At 45.5% G+C, this 18,354-nt stretch overlaps 3 protein-coding genes across 13 annotated transcripts in view; 2 read left to right on the top strand and 1 right to left on the bottom strand.

The window, feature by feature from the left end:
• The window catches only part of ZNF593 (zinc finger protein 593), a 391,757-nt gene that overhangs the window by 309,255 nt on the left and 64,148 nt on the right, over positions 1-18,354 (top strand). The gene's annotated exons all lie outside the window — the stretch shown is intronic.
• The window catches only part of LOC126937310 (translation initiation factor IF-2), a 21,904-nt gene continuing 3,550 nt past the window's right edge, over positions 1-18,354 (bottom strand). The window contains exon 3 of the mRNA XM_050761057.1: positions 1-1,672. The gene's annotated coding sequence lies outside the window, so the exon portion shown is untranslated. The remainder of the gene's footprint in view (positions 1,673-18,354) is intronic.
• Positions 12,076-13,816, top strand: LOC126955698 (protein SET-like). Its single transcript, XM_050792546.1, has one exon. It carries the CDS (start codon positions 12,107-12,109, stop codon positions 12,965-12,967), a length of 861 nt encoding a protein of 286 aa, XP_050648503.1. The 5' UTR covers positions 12,076-12,106; the 3' UTR covers positions 12,968-13,816.

The raw sequence follows: 18,354 nt of genomic DNA on the forward strand, positions 1-18,354 counted from the left end.
AGAGTGAGTGAGACTCTATCTCAAAAAAAGAAAAAAAACAAAATTAGTGGTTGTCAGCGGTAAGCAGGGAGGAAGGGATGAATTGGCAGAGCACAGAGGATTTTTACATGAGTGAAATTATTCTATATGGTACTACAGTGGTAAATACATGTCACCATACATTTGTCCAAACTCCTAGAATGTACAACACCGAGTGAACACTAATGTAAACTCCGGGTTGGGGTGACAGTGTGTCCACATAGGTTTATCAATTGTAATAAAGGTACTGCTCTGATCACCTAAGGTCAGAAGTTTGAGACCACCCTGGCCACCGTGGCAAAACCTTGTCTCTATTAAAAATATAACATTTAGCTGGGCATGGTGATGGGCGTCTGTAATCCCAGCTACTTGGGAGGCTGAGACAGGAGAATCGCTTGAACCCAGGAGGCGGAGGTGGCAGTGAGCTGAGATTGGGCCACTGCACTCCAGCCTGGGCAACAGAGTGAGACTGTCTCAAAAAAACAGAAAAACAAAAAAACCAAGGTATCGCTCTGGTGGGAGATGTTGATAGTCGGGGAGGCTGTGCATGTGTAGGGGCCAGGGCTCTATGGGGTATGTCTGTACCTTCCTCTCAATTTTGCTGTGAACCTAAAAACTGCTGTAAAAAATAAAGGGTATTACCTTTTTTAAATCAATTAAAAAATTTTTTTTTGTTTTAAGAAAACAAAGAAGCATTGTCTGGTATAATTTGTTAGCTCAAGTGGAGGAATGAAAAATTCCTGGAAGATCTTTGTTTCTTAAGATCTGCCACGGCTCCCCTGGGGAAGAACAAAATGGGAAGTTGTGTGTAAAAATGAGGAGTTGGGCTACCAACAACACCCACTATTACCAGACACTTGCTGTACACTAATCCCTGTGCTTTTAGGAATTATTTCATTTGTCCTTTCAACAGCCAAATGAAAATGTTTCTATTGCATGTGTCAACCAATAAGAGTGTCTAAGACAGGTCTTGGTCAGTTTAGAGGTTTATTTTGCCAAGGCTGAGCTGGAGAGGAAGGAGGAAAGAAAAAAAAAAAAGGAGGACAGAAAAACTGAGACAAGTGGTTACATTGTTTTGAGGCTTTGCTGAGCCCTCACTGAATCCACACGTTGCACATGGAAAGGAGGGGGTAGAGGAACAGTCTGTATTCTGGCTGTTGCACAGTGGCTCATGCCTGTAATCCTAGCACTTTGGAAAGGCAAGATGGGCGGATCACCTGAGATCAGGGGTTCAGGATCAGCCTGGCCAATATGGGGAAACCCTGTCTCTACTGAAAATACAAAAATTAGCGGGACATGGTGGCGCATGCCTGTAATCCCAGCTACTCGGAAGGCTGAGGCAGGAGAATCACTTGAATCTGGGAGGTGGAGGTTGCAGTGAGCCGAGATCGCACCACTGCACTCCAGTCTGGGCAACAGAGTGAGACTCCATCTCAAAAACAAACAAACAAAAAATTATGTATTCCTCTCATGCTCAATGTGCTCAGTAAATCTACACCTTACATAAGACAAACACACAGCAGAGGGAGAAGTCAAATACGCATTCCTCTGGGGTGGGCGGTGGGACTATTTCTAGACTTCTCTTGTCCCATACCCGTCAAGATAAGCTGCTCACTTACATTTTCAGGGTGAGGGAGGCCAGCTGGGGAGATACCTGTTTAAGAAGAGAAGGAAAGGCAATTGTTTATGTGTGACTCAGTTTCCAAACTTAACTTTCCCTTTTGGCACAGTGAGTTGGGGGTCCCAAGATTTTATTTTCCTTTCATACATGGAAGGTGTAAAAAGTAAAGTAGAGGTTCCTCTTCAAACATTTTCCTCCCCGTCTAATTAGGAATAAATAGTAACTTCTCTTAGAAGCAAAATTTATTCAAAGACCTGTGCTAACATTCTTAAATATCTGCGAGCTGTAATAAAGAAATCAATATACTTTATGTTCTTAGCTTCCAGTATTTGCTCTGGCATGCTTATACTGGTCCAAGCAAGCATTAGGCCATAGCCTGTTCTTCCTTATTTAAAAGTGTTTTTACCTTTTTCAGCATTCTACAAATTACTTCCTCCTTCCTTTGTTCCCCTCTACCTTTGCCTCTTTTAAAAAGTTCTAAGTCGCTAGCCAATCGGGACAGATACAGAATGTGAGGTCCCGTTCCAGCCAACGGAAACCAGACACAGCAGTGGGGTGGACGCGTCAGGTTGTAAACGACCCTGTCTCCTTTGTTCGGTGTCCTCTTGCGGCAAAACTGCTGGTGAGTGTACCCTTTCTGGCAGGAAGTAAAAATGGCCTTACTAAATAAATTAAATTTATGTCCAAGTACTATTTAACACCGAGGAACAAACATTTCAAACAAAGGGCTCAAACTTAGTATTATTCCCAGTTAACTGCTGAGGAAACTGAGGCTGAAGGATGTAGATTTTCCCGATCACACAGGTCTGCCTGAGTCCAAGGCAGGGGTTGTGTCTAAACCCCTAAGGCAGATGGGGGTCCTTTAAGCCCCCTTCCAGCTTTGAGAGTCCTCTGTTCCATGCCTGGATCTCCTCCTTCTGGAAGCGCTGCTCTCTTGGGCTTTGGATCCCTGGAAGGACAGTGCTGTGCCCATAGGGGACTGAGGAGATGAGAGCCTGGCGTTTGACTTCATGCAGGAATTTCACACCTTCCCAGACCTTAGAGTGCAGGTGGAGAGTGTCTGGCAGAGAAGGCGCCAAGTACTGCCTGCTGAGGCTGGGAAGGACCGCTCCCATGGCGAGCGAGGCCAGCGGCTCCTTCTCCTGCCCTGGCCACCTGTTTCCCAGCCCTCCCCTTCCCACCTCTCCATCTTGGAATGCTAAATGCAAAGCTGGTGGGCTGGCTGGGTATTAGTAACTCGACTCTGACAGACTCTGACATCTACACTGATAAGAAAGGCGTTTCCTACTGGAGCCAAGGCATCTGCGTGCCTTCTCAGCCATCTCTCCAACCCCTCCGTGACCCTGAAGAGAATGAGGGTGGCAGGATAATAATAGTAACCATAGTTACCCTGTTTTGAGTGCTGCACAGTGCCAGGCCACTGTGCCAAATGCGTCACCCACATTGTTGCATTCAATCCTACAGCCACTCCTTCAGGTACTTTTAGTATCTCCATTTCAGATATGAAACAACTGAGGCTTGTGAGAGGTCAAGAACTTGCCCTAGGCCACACAGCAAGTGAGCTGCAGAGAGAAACTCAAATCCTATCCTCCAGCAGCACCAAGCCCTCGTCTTCTCCCCTCTAGTGGGTGGTGAGAGCCAGAGGGAGGCACGCTGCTCCGGCTGGCTGGTGTGCAACGGAAGCTCTGTGCCTGGTTTCTTCAACTTCCAGGAACAGAGTGAACTAGGATGGGACACAGAGGGAGGGGACGAGCTTCCAGGAAGCCACCTTTCCAGTGGATGAACAGCAGGATCAGGGCTGTTGGCCCAGGCCTCGTGATGGCCCCAGGGGCCAGGGGCCAGGGGCCAGGGGCAGGGCCAGCCTGGGAGAGGGGCCCTCCCCAGGCTTCTAGAGTGAGGAATCGGGTAACAGGAACATCTGTTCCTGCCCAGGGAAGGTGAGGTTGTGCTTGGAGCAGGCGGGGCCTTTCCGCATCTGCCCACCTCTTCTCCTCTGGTCCCTGGTTCTCCATCCATCGCTCCTCCCTTCACCCCTTTCAGGTGCTTCATATTTGGAGTCTCCCAGGAAAAAGGGAAAATCACAGGGGGAGGAGAGCAGAGCAGCCCATTTGTTCGAGCCTCTCAGTCACAGAGGCTGCAAATTTAGCCTTTTGATCTTGGCTTCTGAGTGGCAGTGAGGCATACTGCTTAAGCCTGCAGCCCCTGGAGCCAGATTCCTGCTGGGCCACCCTCCCAGGGCTGCCCCTTAATGCGGCCTAACCTTAGGCAGGTTCCTTAACCTCTCTGTGCCTCAGTTTCTCTGTCTGTAAGATAGGGATAAATACTTCATAAGATTTTTGCAAAAATGCAGTGAGTTGATAAATGTAAAGTAGACATTTCTGTAAGTGTGAAGCCTGGCACAGAATAAGCACTCTCTCAGCGTTAGTTGCTGTTTCCAAATGAAGTTACATACAGAATCATGAATAGAATGGAGAGAAGGCATCCATCAACGAAATTTTCAAAAACAGTCCCCTGGCCAGACACGGTGGTTCATGCCTGTAATCCCAGCATGGGAGGCCGAGGCAGGTGGATCACGAAGTCAGGAGATTGAGACCATCCTGGCTAACACAGTGAAACCCCGTCTCTACTAAAAATACAAAAAAAAAATAGCTGGGAGCAGTGGCACATGCCTGTAATCCCAGCTACTCAGGAGGCTGAGGCAGGAGAATCACTTGAACCCTGGAGGCGGAGGTTGCATTGAGCCAAGATCGCGTCACTGCACTCCAGCCTGGACAGAGCAACACTCCGTCTCAAAAAATAAAATAAAATAAATAAATAAATAAATAAATAAATAAAATAAAATAAAATAAAATACAGTCTCCTATAACCACACCACTCAGCACAACCACCAACCCCATTTCACTCTATTTTCTTTAGATTTTTTCCTGTTCATCATTTTTATAACATCGTAACCATCATGTGCTTAAAAGTTGTAAAACTTTGGCTGGGCATAGTGGCTACGCCTGTAATCCCAGCACTTTGGGAGGCTGAGGTGGGCGGATTACTTGAAACCAGGAGTTTGAGAACAGCCTGGCTAACATGACAAAACCCCCTCTCCACTACAAAAGTTAGCTGGGTGTGGCGGTACACGCCTGTAATCCCAGCTACTCGGGAGGCTGAGGCAGGAGAATCGCTTGAACCCATGAGGCGGAGGTTGCATTGAGCAGAGATCGTACCACTGCACTCCAGTCTGGGTGACAGGTGAGATTCTGCATCCAAAGAAAAAAGTAAATAAATAAAAAGAGTTGTGTAACTTTGGGACTTTTTTTTTCATTTAACATTTTATTCTAAGCATTTACTATAATAATTCAGTAGGTTTTTGTTGAGGGTCTACTACGCACCAAGCATTGTTCTAAACTCTGAGTATACAGCAGCCAACAGAACAAAGCCCTTCTTCTCCAGGAACGGAACAGACAAAGCCCGTCTCTCAAGGACTTGGTGACATTTCCCACTGGGCATTGATTGCTACATGGTCTTAGAGCTCATTCTTTTAGAGGTCTAATTTCACACAGTAGAGTGCACACATATAAAATGTGAAGTTCAGTGAATGTTCATGTGTGTAGTCACCCATGTAACCACCACCCATCTCAAGAAACAGAACATTTCCAGTGCTCCAGAAGATTCCCTCACCTTCCCAGTCAATAACTACCTTTCTTCCCCTCACGTAACCTTCTGGCTTCTATCGACATAGATTAGTTTCACCTGTTTAAGAACAAGATCCACTCTTTTGAGAATGTCCACTTTCTAACGGCTGCAGAATATTCTATCCTATGGATATGTTTTTGGACACGTTTTGCTTTTAGTTTCTCACCGTTATCAATAATGTTACCTTGGACCAGGTGCAATGGCTCACGCCTGTAATTCCAGCACTTTGGGAGGCCAAGGCAGGTGAATCACCTGAGGTCAGGAGTTCGAGACCAGCCTCGCTAACATGATGAAACCCCGTCTCTACTAAAAATACAAAGAAAAAAAAATTAGCTGGGCATGGTAGTGCGCACCTGTAATTCTAGCTATTCAGGAGGCTAAGGCAGGAGAATTGCTTAAATCTGGGAGGCGGAGGTTGCAGCGAGCTGAGATCACGCCGCTGTGCTCCAGCTTGGGCGACAAAGCAGGACTCCGTCTCGATAATAATAATAATAATGCTACATTGAATGTCACATTTTAAATCATTTCCTTAAGCTACAGACTCTCAGAAGCAGGACTGATATTGAAAACATCTTGGTAAATACTGACAGACTGCTTTCCTGAAAGAGTGTGTGGCACCAACAGTGAATGTAACTGGAGGGGCAAGCTATGGGTGCATAGCATCACTACAGTGTCCACCTCAACTCAATTGTCTACTTCCCTATCCCTGTTTGAGCTTGAATACTCAGCATATAATACAGTGGTCCGGAAGGGTGTCTCCACGAGAAGTCTGAACACCATGAGAAAGATCCACAAGACTCTCTTGGTGAAGTTGCCATAATAGGGAGCTTGGGCCTCAACTTTACAATGTCAAAACTCTAACTTTTTGCTTACATTAAGAGAGGATTCACCCTTGGGCTAACAACAATGAAGCAACAGACTCTGACTCAATCATAAAGCAGATAACAATCTGTGAGTTTACAAAGATAAATTTATCAGTCAAGTATGCAAGAATGTGTGTATATCAAAAGACTGGCGTGTCCTCCCTTGTTAGAAAGCCACAGGGGAAGCCAAATGATCAACAGAAAATTTCTTGGTGTCTCAGTCTGAGTCAGAAAGCAGAGAAGGAAGCCCTGAGATGTGTAGAGAGGCACCCTTATCTTCAGCTCAAAAGACCCCCTCAGCTCTGAGCCGATAAGGAGCAGTGAGTTTTCCCTATGTCCAGCAGTTCCTTGGCTATTCCTCCTTCCCATCCCAAACTTCAAACACCAGATCCTGTGCAATCTCCCACCTGCCCTTAAATCGACTTCTTTCCATCGCCTCATTCACAGCCTGGTCCAGACCACTATCATCTCTTGCCTAAACTTTTGCAACTCATCTCTCCTTGCCCTCTTGCTCACTCTTGATCCAGTCTCCATCTGCCAGCCAGAGTGATCTTTTGGTTTTTGAGACTGAGTTTCACTCTATTGCCCAGGCTGAAGTGCAGTGGTACAATCTTGGCTCACTGCAATCTCTGGCTCCTGGGTTCAAGCAATTCTCATGCCTCAGCCTCCCAAGTAGCTGGGATTACAGGCATGTGCCACCACGCCTGACTAATTTTTGTATTTTTAGTAGAGACAAAGTTTCACCATGTTGACCAGGCTGGTCTCAAACTCTTGACTTCAAATGATCTGCCCACCTTGGCCTCCTAAAGTGCTGGAATTACAGGTATGAGCCACCTCACCTGGTCTAGAATGATCTTTTAAACTGGACATATGAGTGTGTTTAAAGTCTCTACCTAGTTGAATGTGTTGGCTCACAACTATAATCCCAACACTTTGGGAGGCCGAGGCAGGAGGATCACTTGAGGCCAGGAGTTCAAGACCAGCCTGGGCAACATAGCAAGACTATGTCTCCACATAAATAAACAAACAAATAATTAGCTGGGTGTGGTTGCACGCACCTGTGGTCTCAGCTACTTGGAAGGCTGAGATGGGAGGATTGCTTGAGCCCAGGAAGTCAAGGCTGCAGTGAACCACGATCATGTCACTGTACTATAGCCTGGGCAAAGAGCAAGACCCTACCTCAAAAACAATAAAAATAAAATAAATAAAATCTCTACTTAAAACTCTCTGGTGATTGACAGGTTAACAGATGAACAAAACACAGTATATACATAAAACAGAATGTTATTCAGTCTTAAAGAGGAAGGAAATTCTGACACATGCTACAACATGGGTGAACCTTGGAGACCTTACACTAAGTGAAATAAGCCAGACACACAAAAAAAGTACTGAATTATTCCATTCATGTGAGGTACCTAGAATAGTCAAATCATAGATACAGAAAGTAGAGGCCGCGCACAGTGGCTCACGCCTGTAATTCCAGCACTTTGGGAGGCCGAGGCGGGCAGATCACCTGGGGTTTGAGACCAGGAGTTTGAGACCAGTCTGGCCAACATGGTAAAACCCTGTCTCTACTAAAAATACAAAAAATTAGCCAGGCATGGTGGCAGGCACATATAATCCCAGCTACTTGGGAGGCTGAAGCAGGAGAGTCACTTGAACCTGGGAGGTGGAGGTTGCAGTGAGCTGAGATTGCACCATTTCACTCCAGCCTAGGAGAAAAGAGTGAAACTCTGTCTTAAAAAAAACAAGTAAAATAGTGGTTATCACATTACCAGGGGCCGGGGAGAGAGGGAATGGGGAACTATTGTTTAATGGATACAGAGTTGCAGTTCGGGATGATTAAAAAAAACCCTGAATGTCCTCGCTGGGTGGCTCACACCTGTAATCCCAGTATTCTGGGAGGCCGAGGCAGGTGGATCACTTGAGGTCAGGAGTTCGAGACCAGCCTGGCCAACATGATGAGACCCTGTCTCTACTGAAAATACAAAAATTAGCCGGACATAGTAGCACATGCCTATAGTCCCAGCCACTTGGGAGGCTGAGGCGGGAGGATTGCTTAAACCGGGAGGTGGGAGTTGCAGTGAGCCAAGATCACACCACTGCCCTCCAGCCTGGGAGACAGAACAAGACTTCATCTCAAATAATAATAATAATAATAATAGTTCTGGATGGTGGTAATGGTTGCACAACAATATAAATGTACTTAATGCTATTGAACTATACAGTTAAAATGATTAAATCAGCAAATTTTGTTATCTCTATTTTACCACAATTAAAAAAAAAAAAAAAAGACCCTTGCTGACCTGTTGCTTTTATCCCCAAATCCATAACATGATCTACGAGACCCGATAGGATCTCACCCCTGCTTTTGTAGGGGTTTTAAGGCTAAACTTTACAACTTCTTCCCCCTCCAGTTGGGATCTAGACCTATTAGGAAATCCAAATGGCTATCAAGGCAATGGAGAGATAAAAATATGGGACTTATTACTGATAAAGTTGGGCTTTGGAAGCAAACGCTTGTATTTATAGCCACAATGGAGGTTCCTAGTGTCTTCCTCTCCCCATCATCTCCCCCCAGCTCTTGATTTAAACTTCCAGCTAAGGCCTGCATAGAGCAGCTGGACAGGTCGTCCTGAATGCCAAGCATGCTCCTCCCTCCGCTGCTCACTTAGCTCATTTCTGCCTCTCGGTCATTTCTTAGCATAAGTGTCACATGTGGCTGGGCATGGTGGCTCACACCTGTTATCCCAGCACTTTGGGAGGCTGAGGTGGGCAGATCACTTGAGGCCAGGAGTTCAAGACCAGCCTGTCCAACATGGCGAAACCCCATCTCTACTAAAAATACAAAAATCTAGCCAGGTGTGGTGGTGTGTGCCTGTAGTCCCAAGCTGTCTGTGAGGCTGAGGAAGGAGAATCGCTTGACCCGGGAGGCAGAGGTTACAGTGAACTGAGATCACACCATTGCACCCCAGCCTGAGCAACACAGTGGGACTGTCTCAAAAAAAAAAAAAAAGGCCTCTGTCATATGCTCATATGCTCAGAGGCCTTCCGTGGCCCATACTACCTCCTCCCTGCCTCCTAATAAGTCTCATGCCCCCTAGAGCTTCTCCTGCATAGCACTTTCCAGAACTGTGTCTGTGTCTCTTTCCATGATCATTGTGGGTGTAAATAAGAAGGCAAGTTTCATGAGAACAGGCACTGCGCTATGGTCTCCATGTGTCCCCCTAAAATTCATGTTAAAACTGAACTGCTAGTGTGATAGTATTAAGAGGTATGGCCTTTAGGATGTGATTAAGTCATGAGGGTGGAGCCGTCATGGGTAGGATTAGTGACTTTATAAAAGGGGTGCAAGAGGCCGGGCGCGGTGGCTCATGCCTGTAATCCCAGCACTTTGGGAGGCCGAGGCAGGCGGATCACGAGGTCAAGAGATGGAGACTATCCTGGTCAACATAGTGAAACTCCGTCTCTACTGAAAAAAAAAAAAAAAAAAAATTAGCCAGGTGTGATGGCATGTGCCTGTAGTCCCAGATACTCGGGAGGCAGAGGCAGGAGAATCACTTGAACCCGGGAGGCGGAGGTTGCAGTGAGCCGAGATCATGCCACCGCATTCCAGCTTGGCAACAGAGCGCAAATCCGTCTCAAAAAAAAAAAAAAAAAGGTAAAAGGGGTGCAAAGGAGCTATTCATCCCTTTTTGCCCTCCCACTTCTGCCTTGTAAGGATGCAGCACCAAGCCACCATCTAGGAAGCAGAGAGAGCAGCTCTCACCACAGACGGAATCTGCTGGTACCTTGATCTTGGTCTTTGCAGTCTCTAGGATTGGGAGAAGTAAATTTCTGTTGTTTATAAATTACTCAGTCTAAGGTATTTTGTTATAGCAGCATGAACAGATGAAGACGCACTGTGTATGCTGTATGTTTCCTTCATGGCCACATCCCCAGTGCCCAGCATGGTGCCTGGCACTTTGGCTCCCATACACATTGGAGAATATTCCATTCACTAGCACTCCTCTCCAGGAGAGGTCTGTATACTCTTGGAAGACAAATGTGGATAAGGCTTGGGGCCGGGAGGTCAGGGGCCAGCCTAAGTAACATTCGCAGGTACATGGATTAGCGGGCCTTGTGGGGTCTACAGTTTGTCCAGGGCCCAAGATGTCAGCACCATCGAGAAGCTAAGTGTGGTTGGTTATCTGTGCCTCCTTCCCAGCCGCTGCTCTAAATAACCATAGAGCAAATATTTGAAGAATGTCAGCTTAAAGGAGTGTCTCGCTCTGACCCTCAAATCTCAATTTATTTTTAAATTGACAAAAATTGTATATATTACACGTGTACAACATAATACTTTGAAATATGAATACATTGTGGAATGGCTAAATTTAAGGCCCAGTGTAAATGCTACCTCCTCTCTCAAGCTTTCCTACCCGCCATTCCCCTCCACAGAAGCACAGTTTGGATTTCCTCCCCTGGGCTGTGTAACCTCAGCTGGCACTAGTTGAACTGTACTGTCTGCATATTTATATGTCTGTCTCTCCTCCCAGAGGAAGTCCATGAGGGCAGGGACTTTATCTTTTCGTTCACTGCTTTTTCTTAGCATCAAGCACAATTTCTTGCCTGTGGTAGATATTCACCAAATACCTGTCGACTTAATGAACAAAGTGCCACCATGTGCCAGGCACTAGTTGACTTCTGAGAAGGGGTATATGTCAAGACATTTGTTAGCCACCCACCAGCCTCTGAATTTAAGCCTGCCAGTAAGCCCCATCCTTCAGGACACAGAGCTTGGTCAAGAAGGGGCCCACAACCCTATCCCCTACTCCCTACTCCCTAGCCCCTAGCCAATCAGGTCCAACAAGACTTAAATTTTAGGAATCTTGTTTGAGGAACAGAGAAGCTGACTTTCTCATTCCTGCAGGATGTGAACTCATAAGGCTGCATTCCCACTGGTGACCCCCAGGCCCACAAGGGAAGCCAGCCTTAAGACAAATGCAGCATCATGGGAGGCAGAACAGAGGAAACTGGTGTCTTTGGTGACATGTGAGCTGCTGAATCAAACTTCCTTCCCGAAGCTAGCCCTCCCGTCTCCATTTCTCTTAGGTATATGTACCAATCATTCCTTTCAGTCACTTTGTTTCTGCTCTTGCAACATGAAGCGTCCAGAAGAGGCCAGAGAATCACACGAAACCCAAGCTTTAACACCTCAGGACCTGCTGAGGAGATGGGTGAATCCTCAGTTTAGGACACTCTCAACCCTCACATCCAGCATGGTTTTCAGATGGTGGCACCCCAGCAGCTCTTGGACACAGGAGAAGGAGATGTGAACCTGGGTCTTAACCATCACCTGCTCTAGCTGTTCTCAGTCCTCACCAAGAAGACAACTAGGACCCATCCAAAGACAAAAACAGCCAAAGTTATACCTGGCACAAGACCTTTGTGGGCCCCCAGATCACTTTTCTCGGAGGCTGGATCAGAAATAAACATTTTGGTTTTCTTATTATAAGCATAGTGGAGGTGTAGGATTGAAGAATCAGAGTGTTGGAGCTGGAAGGATCCTTAGAGATGAGCTGGTCAGACCCCCTCATTTTGCAGATGGGGAGACTGAGGCCCACAGCAGGGAGGAGTCTTTCTTGTTCAAGATCACACAGCGTGTTAGTGCCAAAGCTAGTACTCTCCCTAAAGGAGTTTCTCCCTCAGCCTCCCCCTGCAGAAATGGGGCTAAGGAGACTGGGCGCAGTGGCTCATGCCTATAATCCCAGCACTTTGGGAGGCCAAGGCGGGTGGATCACCTGAGGTCAGGAGTTCGAGACCTGCCTGGCCAACATGGGAAACCCCATCGCTAACAAAAATACAAAAATTAGAGTGTTCAATCTGCTTCCAGATGGGCGAGAGACTCGTGGTCTGGTTCTTGGACTTCCCTAACAGCATGGCCCCTAAATGCCAGTCTCCACTCCTGCCTCAAAAGAAGAAACCAAGACCACCGCCTGCTCTGGGACCGGAGGAGACATTGGCCTCTGCAGGCTTGCTGAAGAAGGGAGAAAAAGAACAGCAAGAAGCAATTGAACACATTAAGGAAGTACAAAATGAAATAGACAGACTTAATGAACGAGCTAGTGAGGAGATTTTGAAAGTAGAACAGAAATATACCAAACACCACCAACCATTTTTTCAGAAGAGGTCAGAATTGATCACCAAAATCCCAAATTTTTGGGTAACAACATTTGTCAACCATCCACAAGTGTCTGCACTGCTTGGGGAGGAAGATGAAGAGGCACTCCATTATTTGACCAGAGTTGAAGTGACAGAATTTGAAGATATTAAATCAGGTTACAGAACAGATTTTAATTTTGATGGAAATCCTTACTTTGAAAATAAAGTTCTCTCCAAAGAATTTCATCTGAAGGAGAGTGGTGATCCATCTTCAAAGTCCACCAAAATCAAATGGAAATCTGGAAAGGATTTGACAAAACGTTCAAGTCAAACGCAGAATAAAGCCAGCAGGAAGACGCAGCGTGAGGAACCAGAGAGCTTCTTTACCTGGTTTACTGACCATTCTGATGCAGGTGCTGATGAGTTAGGAGAGGTCATCAAAGATGGTATTTGGCCAAACCCATTACAGAACTACTTGGTTCCTGATATGGATGATGAAGAAGGAGAAGAAGATGATGATGATGATGAAGAGGAGGAAGGATTAGAAGATACTGATGAAGGGGATGAGGATGAAGGTGAAGAAGATGAAGATGATGAAGGGGAGGAAGGAGAGGAGGATGAAGGAGAAGATGACTAATAGAACACTGATGGATTCCAACCTTCGTTTTTTTAAATTTTTTCCAGTCCCTGGGAGCAAGTTGCAGTCTTTTTTTTTTTTTTCCTCTTGTGCTCAGTCGCCCTGTTCTTGAGGTCTCTTTTCTCTACTCCATGGTTCTCAACTTATTTGGGGGGAAATACCTTGAGCAGAATACAATGGGAAAAGAGTCTCTACCTCTTTCTGTTCAAAGTTCATTTTTATCCCTTCCTGTCTCAACAAAAACTGTATGGAATCACCACCACCGAGCTCTGTGGGAAGAAAGAAAGCCCTGCTCCCTTCGCTCTGCTGGAAGCTGGAGGGTGCTGGGCCCCTGTGTAGCAGCAAAGAATTCTAGCTTGTTTCCTCCTTTCTCTGTATGTTGGGCTCAGAGAGTACACTGTGTCTCTATGTGAATATGGACAGTTAGCATTTACCAACATGTATGTGTCTACTTTCTCTTGTTTAAAAAAAGAAAAAAAAACTTTAAAAAATGGGGTTATAGAAGGTCAGCAAAGGGTGGGTTTGAGATGTTTGGGTGGGTTAAGTGGGCATTTTGACAACATGGCTTCTCCTTTGGCATGTTTAATTGTGATATTTGACAGACATCCTTGCAGTTTAAGATGACACTTTTAAAAATAAATTCTCTCCTAATGATGACTTGAGCCCTGCCACTCAATGGGAGAATCAGCAGAACTTGTAGGATCTTATTTGGAATTGACATTCTCTATTGTAATTTTGTTCCTGTTAATTTTTAAATTTTCTTTTTGTTTCACTGGAAAGATGATGCTCAGTTTCAAATGTTAAAAGTGTACAAGTTGCTTTGTTACAATAAAACTAAATGTGAAAACTAAAGGAAAAAAACTAAATGTGAAAACTAAAAGGAAAAAAAAATACAAAAATTAGCCGGGTGTGGGGGCGTGGTGGCGCATGCCTGTAATCCCAGCTACGCAGAAGGCTGAGGCAGAAGATTTGCTTGAACGCAGGTGGTGGAGGTAGCAGTGGGCCAAGATTGCGCCACTGCACTACAGCCTGGGCAAGAGAGCAAGACTCCATCTCAGAAAAAAAAAAGAGAGAGAAAGAAAGAAATGGGGCTGGAGTTCCCCAAGCTTGGGAAGGAGAAGGGAGGGGACACTGACGGGGATTCTCCCTGCTACAGCAGTTAGGAGCTGCTCCCAAAACATTCACTGACAGGCCTAGCCAGTTGCCCTTAATGACCTTATTGTGGCATTTTGATAACAACTTGTGGTTGGCTCAGTGGGTACTAGGTCTCTAACAATGCATCAATGAGGCCTCTTATAATTTCTCCAGAAGAGAAATTCAGGGTCAGCAATCTGGTAGGAAGGAAGACTCCTAGATGTGCCTTGGGGACAGGGTATATATGGGAACTCTGTAATTTCCACTCAACTTCACTGTGAACCTAAAATTTCTCTAAAAATAAAGTCTTTTCAAACACACACACACAACCGGGAATGGTGTCTCATGCCTGTAATCCCAGCATTTTGGGAAGCCAAGGCGGGCAGATCACTTGAAGCCAGGGGTTCAAGACTAGCCTGGCCAACATGGTGAAACCCCATCTCTACTAAAAAACGCAAAAATGAGCCAGGTGGGGTGGCATGCGCCTGTATTCCAGCTACTCGGGCACCTGTAATTCCAGCTATTAGGGGGGCCGAGGTGAGAGAATCGCTTGAACCCAGGAGGCGGAGGTTGCCGTAAGCCAAGATTGTGCCACTGCACTCCAGCCTGGGGGACAGAGCGAGACTGTATCTCAAACACACACACACACACACACACACACACACACACACACACACATTGTAGTTAGACCCCAATTGAAGTGCCAGTGTGACTTTCACCTCTTAGAACCTCTGTTTCCTCAGTTGTAAAAGGGAGGACAATAATAGTACGTGCTTTACAGGGTCGCTGTGCAGATTAGATGAGATCACTCTATAAACAGTACTTTGCACAGTGCCTCGCACAGACGGTAGTATGAATATTACCTATTATTTATTTATACTACCGATTTGTATTTATCTATAGTTTATAGGTAAAATTGCTCCATGATAATCTGCTTCTGGTGGACCCATTCTAAGTAGGGACAGCCCATTTGCCTCTTCCCATGTAACCTCTGTTCAGATAGGAAACGTAAGGCTCAGATTCATATTGATTTATGGGGCTGGGGACCTGGAGTCCAAAGACTCCAGGAGTCTTGGCTCCACCAGTGACTTATTAGGAACTTAAGTTACTGAGTCCCTTTGAGTCTCAGTTTCTCCAGATGTAAAAGACTAGGCTCATATTCTCCACTTCGTAGGGTTCTTGTGGGATAAAGGACTTGGATCTCGACAGGTCTGGGAATTCAGACCTGCTTTAGTGAGACTGGAGCATCAGCTTCACCAATGGAATCTGCCACCAGGGGGCAGGCTTGCTACATCCAAGTTCCCATTTGTCCAAAATACTCATTTCCTTTTTTGAGCGTGATTGTCTAACTTTTTTATTATGGAAAGAGTCCAACATACACAAAAGTAGAATGGTATAATAAGCCTCATGTACCCAGCACTAAGTTTCAACAACTATCAACATTTTGCCAATCTTCCCCTCTCTTTTTGTTTGCTCTGCTGCTAGTGGAGTATTTTAAAGCATATTCCAGACCTCATTTTGTTTTATCCCTAATGCACATGTGCTGCTCCAATTGAAAAAGATTTATTTTCTGCCGGGCATGGTGGCTCACACCTGTAATCCGAGCACTTTGGGACGCTGAGGTGGGCGAATCACCTGAGGTCAGGAATTCGAGACCAGCCTGACAACCGTGGAGAAACCCTGTCTCTACTGAAAATACAAACTTAGTCAAGTGCGATGGCACATGCCTATAATCCGTGCCACTTGGGAGGCTGAGGCAGGAGAATCACTTGAAACCGGGAGGCAGAGGTTGTGGTGAACCAAGATCGCGCTATTGCACTCCAGCCTGGGCAACAAGAGTGAAACTCCATCTCCAAAAAAAAGAAGAAAGAAAAAGACTTACTTTCACAAGCACTGTGTCACTTAACAAAAAAGAACAATAATTCCTTAATTTGATCTAAGTTCATATTTAAATTTATTTTTTCTTTTCTTTCTTTTTCTTTTTTTTTTGAGGGTCTCACTGTCTCTAGCCCAGGCTGGAGTGCAGTGGCCTAATCTCCACTCACTGCAACCTCTGCCTCCTGGGTTCAAGTGATTCTCCTGCCTCAGCCTCCCAAGTAGCTGGGACTACAGGTGTGTGCCACCACGCCTGGCTAATTTTTGCATTTTTTGGTAGAGACTGTGTCGTTCACTGTGTCGGCCAGGCTGGTCTCAAACCCCTGGCCTCAAGTGATCTGCCCGCCTCAGCCTCCCAAAGTGTTGGGATTTCAGGTGTGAGCCACAGTGCCTAACCTATATTTAAATTTCTGAAGACGTCTTTTGACAGCTAACTCATTTGAATCTCGATCCAAATGAGGTTACTGCATTTGGTAAGTCACTTTCACATTCTACTGTCCAGTTTTACTTCTGTATCATGAATCTACTGGAGAATCCAGGACACTTGTCTTGTAGAATGCTCCACATTTGGAGTTTGACTGATTATGGTCTTTGTATATCCCTCATATTTCTGGTAAACTGGTAATTAGATTTTGGCTTCATAAGGCTTACGCTCTTTTTCTTTCTTTTGTTGTTGTTTTTCTTTTTTTTGAGACAGGGTCTCACTCTGTCACCCAGGCTGGAGTGCAGAGGCAAGATCTCGGCTCGCTGCAAGCTCTACCTCCCAGGTTCAAGCAATCCTCCTGCCTCAGCCTCCCTAGTAGCTGGGACTACAGGCGTGCACCACCACACCTGGCTAATTTTTTTTTTTTTAATTAGAGATGGGGTTTCACCATGTTGGCCAGGCTGGTCTCGAACTCCTGACCTCAGGTAATCTGACTGCCTCGGCCTCCCAAACTTTTGGGATTACAGGTGTGAGCCACTAAACCCAGACATTTTTTTTTTTTTTTAACAGCAAGAATATTTCGTGGAGAGCACTGTTGACTTAATGAACAAAGTGCCACCACATGCCAGGCACTAGTTGACTCTTTAGGGAAGGTATATGTCAAGACATTTGTTAGTGGCCCCCACAGCCTCTGGATTTAAGGCCATTAGTAAGTCCCATCCTTCAAGACACAGAGAGCTTGTCGAGGAAGGGCCCAAGGACCCTATCTCCAATCCTCTATCCCCTAGCCAATCAAGTCCAACAAGACTCAATTCCAAGACTGTTGTTTGAGAAATAGACACTAACCTTAAAACATTTTAGTGATTTTAAGGTTGGTCAATGACTTTTAAATTATTTTTAATTTTTTTAAATTAAATGGTATTTAGAGACTAAATCTGTGCACTAGGGGTGTTCCAGGGCTGGGTGACCAGCCTGGCCAACATGGTTCCTCTAAATGGTATTTAGAGACGAAATCTGTGCACTGAGTTGGTCATTGCTTCTAGGCCTTTTCGGCAGACAGAGCTAAAAAATACTTTTTTTTTTTTTTTTTTTGAGATGGAGTCTTGCTCTGTTGCCCATGCTGGAGTGCAGTGGCGCAATCTCAGCTCACTGCAATCTCCACCTCCTGGGTTCAAGCAATTCTCCTGCCTCAGCCTCCTGAGTAGCTGAGACTACAGGTGCCCGCCACCATGCCTGGCTAATCTTTCTATTTTTGGTAGAGACGGGGTTTTGCCACGTTGGTCAGGCTGGTCTGGAACTCATGACTTCAGGTGATCCACCAGCCTCAGCCTCCCTAAAGTGCTGGGATTACAGGCGTGAGCCACCACGCCAGGCTGAAAATACATTTTTGAAAAGAAAAAATACATACTGCTATCTAATTCAGATCTAAGTTTATCCTAAGCTTCTTTTCTCCTTAAAACATTTTCTCATACACTGAAAAATCTTGGTTCCTAATGCTATTGACATAATTGCTTATTTGTCTGTTCTTATATCAGTTTCAAAATAGCAACATCAATATTACTACTAGCAATAAGACGAATGAATGCAATCGTATTTCTATGCAGTTTTATTTGTCCTTAGACTATACCCCATTAGAAAGGTACAATCAAGGACGGGTGTGATGGCTCATGACTGTAATCCCAACACCTTGAGAGACAAAGGAAGATCACTTGAGGTCAGGAGTTTACAAGCAGCCTGGGCAACACAGTGAGACCCTGTCTCTACAAGAAAATTTTTTAAATTAGCTATACCTATAGTCCCAGCTCCTCAAGAGGATAAGGTGGGAAGATCCCTTGAGCCCAGGAGTTGGAAGTTAGTGAACTATAATCACCACTGCACTCAAGCCTGGGTGCCAGAATGAGAACTCATCTCTTTATTTTTTTGAGATGGAGAGTGTCGCTCTGTGGCCCAGGCT

This window comes from Macaca thibetana, chromosome 1 (assembly GCF_024542745.1).
Source record: "Macaca thibetana thibetana isolate TM-01 chromosome 1, ASM2454274v1, whole genome shotgun sequence".
Lineage (NCBI taxonomy): Eukaryota > Metazoa > Chordata > Mammalia > Primates > Cercopithecidae > Macaca > Macaca thibetana.